Source organism: Salvelinus alpinus, chromosome 3 (assembly GCF_045679555.1).
Source record: "Salvelinus alpinus chromosome 3, SLU_Salpinus.1, whole genome shotgun sequence".
Classification (NCBI taxonomy): Eukaryota; Metazoa; Chordata; class Actinopteri; order Salmoniformes; family Salmonidae; genus Salvelinus; species Salvelinus alpinus.
In genome coordinates this window covers 25,006,680-25,016,733 of record NC_092088.1, presented here as the reverse complement: position 1 = coordinate 25,016,733, position 10,054 = coordinate 25,006,680, and the positions used below count along the sequence as shown (strand labels likewise).

The window sequence follows — 10,054 nt, the reverse complement described above, 5'->3', positions numbered from 1 at the left end:
AGCAAAGAAACATTTTACAGATTAAATTACAAAGCGATAACACCGATTTCTGTGAGGTCTCAATTCTTGTGGGTTTCCCTTTGGTTGACAGTATCATTCAATTGAGGAAATGGCAGCCATTGGTCTTAATTGAAATGAGCTCTTTAAAAGACAAATCTTGAAAGATGTTGCATGGAATGTACGAGGCCAAATAAGTACGTGTAATGCTGTGGTTGTGCAGGTAGACATACTCTCATCTGTTCAAATGAGAGAGTGACTGTGTGTGTGCCCGCGACTCTGCGTGCGTGTGTGTGCGTGTGTGTGTGTGTGTGTGTGTGTGTGTGTGTGTGTGTGTGTGTGTGTGTGTGTGTGTGTGTGTGTGTGTGTGTGTGTGTGTGTGTGTGTGTGTGTGTGTGTGTGTGTGTGTGTGTGTGTGTGTGTGTGTGTGTGTGTGTGTGTGTGTGTGTGTGTGTGTGTGTGTGTGTGTGTGTGTGTGTGTGTGTGTGTGTGTGTGTGTGAGCCGATTGCTGAGATGAAAGCATGCCTTCCCGGTCTGGCTTGGTTTCTATAGATATGGACACAGCACCACACTGACTTAGAACAATAGAGGGGCCTGCCACTCGCGCCAGCTCCTCTCAGATCATTACTCTACGCGTCAAAGCAATCATATTTTGAAAACAATAACAGGGCCAGGGGGGCACGATTGAAGTGAGTGTGTGTGTATGTGTGTGTGTGAGAGTGAATGGGTGGGATGAGTGAATCTGCTGGTATGTGTGTGTGTGTGTATGAATGACAGTGTATCTCAGGGTAAGAGTGGTCATTTTGTGTATCTGTCATAGCGATCACATGCTTTATACAATCAAAGGGCCAGGGGGGCACGATTGAAGTGTGTGTGTGTGTGTGTGTATATGTGTGTGTGTGTGTGTGTTTTTTTCCACGAGTGAGTAAGTGAATTTGTGTATGTCTATATCCAAGTCACTGCCAAAATAATGGAAACACTTGCGTAAATGAGGGATACAAAGTATATTGAAAGCAGATGCTTCCCCACACAGGTGTGGCTCCAGAGTTAATTAAGCAATTAACATCCCATAATGCTTAGGATCATGTATAAAAATGCTGGGCAGGCCGTTATTTTAGCCATTATTTTGGCTACCATGGATATGCCTCCATAGGATGACAATGCCCCATCAACAGGATACAAGTGGTCACTGAATGGTTTGATGAGCATGAAAACAATGTAAACCATATGCCATGGCCGTCTCAGTCACCAGATCAACCCAACTGAACACATATGGGAGATTCTAGAGCAGCGCCTGAGACAGCTTTTTCCGCCACTATCGACAAAACACCAAATCATGAAATTTTCCATGGAAGAATGGTGTCGCATCCCTCCAATAGAGTTTCAGACACTTGTAGAATCTATGCCAAGGCGCATTGAAGCTGTTCTGGTGGCTCGTGGTGCCCAACGCCCTATTAAAACACTTTATGTTGGCGTTTCCTTTATTTTGGCAGTTACCTGTATGTGAACTCATGCTATTTTGCGCTATATCTCTATCTCTGTATGAGTATATTTTAGTTAAGTGTTGAACATTGTCGTTTGAGTGAATGTGCGTGTGTGTGCACGTCTCTGCGCTTATGTGTGTGTCTATGGCGCGCGGCAGGCTTTGATGGCTTGGCCTAATGTGACTGCTCCTGTAGGGGTCCTGCACTGAGCCCTCTGTCCCTCTGCTTGTCTCCACTGGTCAGGGAAACAACTCTCCCCTGCTAAACTTAAAAAGGAACCAGAGGAATCCCCTCTCGGCCCCGGCTTCGACCCCCATGTTTTTCAGAAGCCATGACATCATCCCCTTAACAAAGGGGGTTGGGGGGGGGGGGGGGCTTAAGGAGATAGGCAGGGAGGGGGGCACCAGTAAACCCCCAAATCAGTCACACAGCAACACTGCTGTCTGACTGCAACACACCAGCCCTTTTCAGCTGCTCTGGCTCGTCCTCTGGCCTCCTAACGCCAACTTCTCCCATCTCCTCTCGTCCTCTCAATTCTGGTCTTATCTGTTAATTACATTCTCCCTCTTTCTGTCTCTCTCTCTCAGCTTTCCCTCTTCTGTCTGTTCTCTCAGCTACCTGTTCTATTTTTCTGAATTTCCTCATTTTCCCAAAGTACTCACATAGAGTATATACCCCTCATACCCCTCCTAGTATCATTTCCTCCCTTTTCCTCTATGCATCCGTCTATAAACCTCACTACACACTCTTACTGTCTGTGTGTCAATGTCTCTTTAAAAAAAATCTTGCTCCATCTCTCTCCAGCTGTCTATTTCTTTCTCTCCAGCCATAACCTTCCTTCTATGTCAAGGAGGGGTGCGCAACATCTTAGAACTTCCAACGCACACAAACACTGCCAACACCCCCCCCCCTCCCCCTACGCACAAACCCCTAATCTGCTGTGTTTTTCAAACCCCCTTTGAATCGAGTACATTTTCTGGAGCCTTTGATGTTAGAGGCTAACATGATCTGATCCTCAGTGTCTGAGAGGAAGACAAAATTGGAATTGCTTTTGAGGTCGTTTTTGAGACGACGCTACGACAACCGAAGCAAAACAAGTCGAACGAGAAAAACACAGCCCTTTCCTAAATTGTTGCTGTTGTTGTTGTCGCTGACGACGGTTCCTATCCAACCAATCGGGCAGGCATCTTGGCATGCACACAAAGGTCAGTTTGGAGCAAAACTGCTGTTTCCTTTCTCGTCTCAAGACAGGAGGATTTAAAACGTGAAAGCTGCCACTGATGTGATGAACAACAGTTCCGAACTGTTCGAAAACACAGCCACTGATGACAAATCGGTGACACTGATTATTCGCTCAGTGTCCCCAAAAAAATATCTTGTATCTCACAAATAGCCACAGATGAACGAGCTCATACAAAGTGTATTCCTTCCAAAACTAACGCCACCAAAAAATGCTTCCACTCATCTTTATTCTTTTTGGCAAAACATTTCAGCTTTATACTCAATAGCATTAAGAAATCCCTTAAATGTATTTTGACCTCAATGGGACTACCTGGTAGAATAAAGGTAGAATTAATAAATAGAAAATGGAAACTGTCTCAATGAGGGCTATCCCGCACTTTTGGTAAAACCATCAAAATCAGACGGGTCCTGTTCAGGTCAAAGACACGGTCAAAGTCACCAGCAATGTCTAATGTCACGGCCAGTGAATCGTGACTGTTCCTGCTCCGTTTATTAGCTGTGTGTGTGAGAAAGAAAGAGTGTGTGTGTGTGTTGTAAAAAGTTCCTCTCTCTCTCTCTCTCTCTCTCTCTCTCTCTCTCTCTCTCTCTCTCTCTCTCTCTCTCTCTCTCTCTCTCTCTCTCTCTCTCTCTCTCTCTCTCTCTCTCTCTCTCTCTCTCTCTCTCTCTCTCTCTCTCTCTCTCTCTCTCTCTCTCTCTCTCTCTCTCTCTCTCTCTCTCTCTCTCTCTCTCTCTCTCTCTCTCTCTCTCTCTCTCTCGCTCTTTCTCAGCCTCTCCTCTTTCCCAACAACAAGTGCTGGATGTGAGAAGGCCGCTGGCCGGTTGGAGAGGCTGTTTAATGTGCGTCCGTTTGCCAACTGTTACTTTGAGGAGTGGCGGTGGCGGCGGAGCCGGGATTTGGGAGGGAAGGCCGGTGCCGATGGATCAGACAGATTGAGGGGGGTCCGGCTCCATTCATTGAGCTCCATGTGAACAACAGAGCCCCTACTTCAAAAACAAGCACTGACTCTCTGCCACTACTGGCCTCAGTCAACAAGTCTACACACACAGACACACACACACACACACAATATTTTGACCATGGTGTTATTTACTATATAACAATGATATTCTGCTCCTAGGGTAATACCATTTCTCCACAAAAAAGCACCTAACCTTACTATTATGACCACTACTAGGGTCACTACTCCTATACAATATCATGTCAATAGTAGCAACTTTTGCTATGAATCTAACCTCGTTCCCAGGCTATTGTGCACAGTGCATATAGGCCTGGGATAGCAACCACTCAAAGTTGGCCGTAGTGGGAGTGACCATAGAATTCGGTGACCTACCGAGTAATATATTTGTCATCCTTACATTTTTCCAATTCATACGACTGTGAGATGTGGCTCTGTGCCTGTGGTGTTCTAGCGTACGGGGGAGGGTAAGGGGGAAGGTGCGGTGGGATATGATTGTTTAGTAGATTAAGCCGATTAAAGCCAATTAAATTGGCGCCGGGAGACTCTCCCGGCACTCTGTATTGGCTAATGAAGGCCAAGTTTGATGCTTTGGTCCACACACACACACACACACACACACACATACACACACACCCTCTCCTCTATGGGTCTCCCTGCCTTCCTCCCTCTCTCCCTCGATCCCTCCCTTCCTCTGAATTCACTGGCACTTCCAGAAAGCTCCGAGGCGCCAGTGGTGCGGGGCTCATCTCTGGGGAACAATAAAGCAGATCTTCATAAAAACTTCAAAAAGCCCTTTGCCAAGTGTTTTATAGGTGCTTTAAAGGTTTATTGGCCCTGGGGAAAGAGAGCTGAGTGTTGCAGTAATCTAAGCACTGCAGCCCTGTTTTTCCACCCACCGCACTGCTGCTGCTGCTAATACTAGCTGTGTTGTGTGTGTGTGTGGATGTATGGGCTGGAACTGGGGGGGGAACAGGTGATCACAGAATGAAGGAATGGAATGGCATGAGAGGAAAGAGGGATTCTGGTCTGTCACCGGCACAACAGACCTCCTGTCAAAACAAATTTGACTTGTTACATATTATATAATATATGACAGCATGTACGTCCTGTATTCTCATACATTTCGTGTATTCTGAGTTTCCTTTAATAGAAAACACTTGAGTTACAGAAGGATGGATTTGTTTTATATTCCAAAATAGTGTGTATGCGTGAAGAGTGTGTAAGGTCATTTGTAAGGTCACCTGATCACTACACCCTGGGGCTGCTATCCTCACCTTAGAGGGGGTCAAGTCCAAGACTGAAGGGGAGGGGACTAAGGCAGGGGGTACCACCCCTTCACTAAGGACAGAGACCTTGATCGGGACACGAACGCACTCATGCAGACACCCACACACACAGGCTAGAATGGCCCAGCATCAGGACTTCACGGGCGTTTGCCTCCGAATCATCATTTTCAGCTCCAGGAAGTCCTGACGAAAGAAAACGATCAAGTGAATCCCCTTCAATTTCTTTTATGAGTGTGAATCGACACTATTCATGGACTTTTCGGAATGTTTTCTTTAAAGTATGTCCAGATATGCCAGGGCCTAAAATTAGCATGGGTCTTCCCGGACTCTTCTGGTTTAAAATTAGAAGGTGTCAGAATTCCAGGACAATTCTTAAGTTACTGTCAATAAACAGTAAAGGACTTCTCCTAAAAGTGCAGAGTGCTTGTGTGTGTGTGTGTGTTTTAAGTGTGTCATGCTGTGTGTGTGTGTGGGTGTGCGTAAAGGCATGAAGGTGTGAATCTGTGTGTTTGTATGCATGCGCATTTTCATTTGCACATCTATATATTATCACTTTTGTGTGTCAGTGTGTGTGTGTGTGTGTGTGTGTGTGTGAGTGTGTGTGTGTGTGTGTGTGTGTGTGTGTGTGTGTGTGTGTGTGTGTGTGTGTGTGTGTGTGTGTGTGTGTGTGTGTGTGTGTGTGTGTGTGTGTGTGTGTGTGTGTGTGTGTGTGTGTACATGAGGGGGATGTGTCCAAAAACATGCGGCTATACAGAAATCATACAGTCGAGTTACCAGGATATTGACTTTCAAATGAAATCTAGGCGTTACGTATGAATTCCTCTACTGCATGTAAATGCTTGATATTTGATCACGAAGATAATAGACCAACTCCTGTCATCATAATATGTGGACTCTTGTTCCACAGACTCAAAAGGACCGATGATAACTCATTATGATATCACGATGAGACCGTCTGACATTTCGTACAATGACATTTTAGCTGCATCGTAATGCATCATACCTGTCAGCTTTAAGTCAAACGCTACAGACTTTAGACAGTTTCAAGATAGAAATGCCAGTGCAGCTGCCTACCATTCCTTTTTCATCGGTTAGCCAGCTCATATCGATGAGGTCATTGCTATATAGCATATGTAGGACCAAGTGAGTTATATTTGTCACTCAGTCTTCTTCATATCATGCCACAAGACTGCTCCAGTTTAATTTCATATGCTCCGCTGATGTTTGGCAGGGCACACGTTTTGTATCTGAAATTAGATTTCCTCACGGATTCTCCTTCTAGTTGGAGCTGGTTTGCGAGTGGATGCCTTAATTAATACAGGATGCCCTTCAAACCTCCAACATGCCTAGTCTGAAACATGGTTCGATTTCTTGGAGAACACCACCGAAACTCTACGATATCTCGAACACCTCCAAAGGGTTCATCTCGAAGACAGGATGTGTTAAAAAGGACAGACATCACATTTTTTTTAAAAGCCTCTCCGAACTTTGAGCGGGTCAAACGTGCAACCATGTCTACTTCCTGCAATCCTCCGTGGCGATCGGTTAAAAACAAGAAACCCTCAAAACAACAGTTTTATTTGATAATATTAATTTATTGTTCAATAAAAATAGATTTAAAAAAAATGACTTCATGACTATGCTCAGTGGATCTGCCAAGGGTCCAAGATGGAGCTTTCCTTCTCCTTTGGCTGGTAAGGGAGACACAAACCCCCTTTACCCTCTGCCCCTCCACCCTTCAGAATTGACCTCTGACTTCTATACTCTTGACAGACCCAGCAGCCCGACGTCTAACAGTAGATACATTCAGTCCAGTTTTTCTCTATATTGTTGTTGTTGTTTTTCGCAGTTTGCCCTTGTAAAAAAAAAAAAAACGTCTTTAACGATGTGAATTAAAGATACATCTAAGCGCAAACAGAAGAGTTCAAACCATCAGTGGAACCAATACTTTTCATTTACAACTTCACATCAGTTGCTCTTTTAAGACTTTTTTGTTGTTGTAGTTATATGTAAACACACGTTTTTGGGGAGGATAAAGGAAACTAAACTCTGTAAACACTTATATCAGGCTCGGAGAACACAACCACGTCTAAGGAAAGAACAGGGTAGAAGGTTCAAGAACAGGTTTAAACTTTTCTGGACCCACAATGTTACAGTAAGTGCAGGCTTTCATTTCAGACATCATATTCAACCAGGCTCTTTCATACGTGGTTGAAATGCCTTCTGTTTGAACCTTTTCAAATGCTATTTAAGTCCAAAGAAGGAGTCCATTGAAGGTTCTGCCTTTCTACCTAATGAACACGAAGACGAGTGCTAGACTAAAACCAAAGCCTGCAGTTACTGTGAGCGGAAGGAGCCTATAGCGTCATGTTGAAGAGCAACTTGGCCAATCCTATTTCCATTGGAGTACTTACAGCACTGTACAGACGAACAGACCCCCAATGAGGAGACAAACACCTCTTAATGGTCGGACTGGAGTACCAGCGGCCTGGATAACACTATCCAGGCCGCTATCGGTTAGCACATGGCTAGCATGGCCCAGACTTTTGACGAATTCTGGAAGGTGTACAATCGTCTCGAATCACAAAGAAACAAACGAGAAAAAACCACGTGGAAGTAAAGTATTGCTTCTCTTTCTTTGTTCCTGTTTGGGTTTTGTCTTTCAAAAATCCAAATCTGCTTTCTATGCCTTTTCGATGGCTAAGTTGGATGAGATGATGGTTTGTTTTATGACTTCACCACAGATTGGCGGGAGTCACCATGTACAAAGTATTTTCTCCTGCACTCAGGGCAAAAAAGAAACACCAGAAAGTAAGTGCCAGAATCCCAAAGACATTGCAGCCTCCCTCCCTCCCTCCCTATTGTGTGTAATCCTCTGTACTCCTGGCTCTCTCCTTCCCAAAGTTACAACAGTGGCCAGGGGAGGCGAGTCTGACAGAGTGACAAACTTAGAGGTCAAACCGCAGGGCAGATTCCAGATTCTGTCCCGAGCTGGGAGACGCCAGCCCCCTTCCCTCGCGCTGGGCCCTCTGGGAAGAGTCCAGGGCCCACATCCTGGGAACGTCGGGAAGGCCGGCTGCAGGGTTGCAGCCAACAGCCTCTTGGAATGAGAGCGAGAGAGAGAGAGAGAGAGAGAGAGAGAGAGAGAGAGAGAGAGACAGAGAGAGTTCATAGGAAAAGTTCATAGGAAAAGGCTTGTCCACCCGCATGTGGCTGCAGATGACGATACTGGCCGCGTTCTGGCAAATGTGTTGCTGTCAATCACGCCCCATGCCAAAGCGCGGTAGCATTCATTCATTAATCTTCCTCACGTCACATCCCTTTTTTGGGCTTTGACGTTTGGTGATGCAAATAATATAATAACAACAGTTTTCCATTTCCTTTTGTACATTTGATGTCCAGGTGAGCATTGAGGAAGAAAGTGTAGTTTACATGGGGTGGGAAGAGACTTCATGGAAACAGAGTCTCACAGCAGCATTTCAGTTAACAACAAACAAACAAACATAAAACCACCGACTATGCTCTGTAGCTACAGTAGCTGGACGGTAAAAACAACCGAAGAGGAAAAAAGTTTGAAAGAGAGAGAAAGAGAGGGAGAAAATTTGAGAAAATTCCAGTGGAAGTTCATCCCAGGTAGGCTGCCTTGCTTTGGCCCATGTAAAACGTTAAAAGTTCATGTTCCAACATTTCCGAAGGAGGAACTTCCAACTAGTAGTCCAGACCTAAAGTCCCCCGCCCCCGAATCCTTCCCCACCCCTTAGTTTCAGACAGTAGTCGCCCTGCTGTACTGCAGTGCCAGGGGCGAGTACTCCTTGATGCGGACACACAGCTTGCCCCGGAGCCAGGGGTTCTGCAGCTCCAGGGGACAGAAGTCATCCTGGAGCCACTTCTCCCTGCCGTCCACCACCAGCACCAGTCCAAAGTGCTCCAGCTGCTCAGGGCTGTACAGACACTTCTCCCCCTCCGCTCCCCCTCCATTACTACTGCTACCACTGAGGAGCCGGCGTGACACCGTGTTCATCTCCTGCACCACCAGCTGGACCATCTCCCTGGCCGACGTGCCTGGGGTCACCCGCAGCTGGGAGGGAGGGAGACAGAGAGACAGAGAGATGAGGGGAGGGATAGAGAGTGGAAGAGAAAGAGGAACAGAGGCAATCAGATTAAGCAGAATGTGAATGGTCAAAAGGGGTTTCAATGTTACAACTGGGGCAGAGTTATGACAGTTTTATAATTGGATACCCAAATTAAAGAGCTACCCAAACATGAACAACAATTCATTAAACCCGGACATCCTCAAGCCAAGTTCCACATACCTTGACACTGGTTTCCTTGGGTAGCCCGGTTCGGTACTGCGGGTACACCCGGAGCGTGGCGTGCCAGCCTTTCCTGTGGGCACCGGGCGAGGGGGAACCTGAGAGCCTCTGGGTGCCGCTGTCCTCTGACAGGGTGCGAGCGGGGGGCTGGGGGTGCGGCAGGCATCGCTCAGCAGGGCAGCAGCGGTCCACAGAGGAGGGTCGGTGCCAGCGGCGGTGGGGGGAGGAGGATGGTGAGGGTGAGTGTGCAGTATGACCACCAGAGGAAGAGGGGAATTCAAGACTACTGGTTCTCACACAGAAGGCCTGCCTCTTCTCCGTGATCCTCAGTAGTTCGATCTGCCTGCTGGGTAGGATGAAGTCGCTGTCGAAGAGCTCCATGGGACCCCCCCTGCCCCTCCGCCTCTCCCCACCGGGCCCCCCTCCGCTCAGCCGTTGTTCGCCGGTAGGGCCTGTCTGGGGCTCCGAGGCCTGGAGCACGTCTGGGGTGGAGTCTCTCAGCGCTCCTGTCCCTGAACCCCCTCCACCCCCTCCTCCCACACCGCCGCCGGAGGAGGAGAGGGGCGAGGGGGGCAGAAGGTCCAACTCGCGGGGGCTCTGGGCACGGCTAGAGTCGTAGTCGCTGTCAGTGGTGAGGAAGACCTCAGAGGAACCCTCTTCATCTGAGAGACCGTGGAAGTCTACTGTGAGGGAGAAACAAAAAACAGAATTATTCATCATTAGGTCAACCACACACAATCATTCCCCTGTGGGTAAAACACACACAACCATT

The 10,054-nt window shown here is 47.0% G+C and overlaps 1 protein-coding gene across 4 annotated transcripts in view; it reads right to left on the bottom strand.

The window, feature by feature from the left end:
- Nucleotides 1-6,543: 6,543 nt before the first annotated feature.
- Nucleotides 6,544-10,054, bottom strand: part of ankfn1b (ankyrin repeat and fibronectin type III domain containing 1b) — a 295,078-nt gene continuing 291,567 nt past the window's right edge. For all 4 annotated transcript variants that reach the window (XM_071392239.1, XM_071392238.1, XM_071392237.1 and 1 more), the window contains 2 exons: nt 9,283-9,965; nt 6,544-9,047 (listed from right to left, as the gene is read on the bottom strand). In XM_071392239.1, coding sequence (XP_071248340.1) covers nt 8,733-9,047; nt 9,283-9,965 — 998 coding nt within the window. In that variant the 3' untranslated portion in view covers nt 6,544-8,732. The remainder of the gene's footprint in view (nt 9,048-9,282; nt 9,966-10,054) is intronic.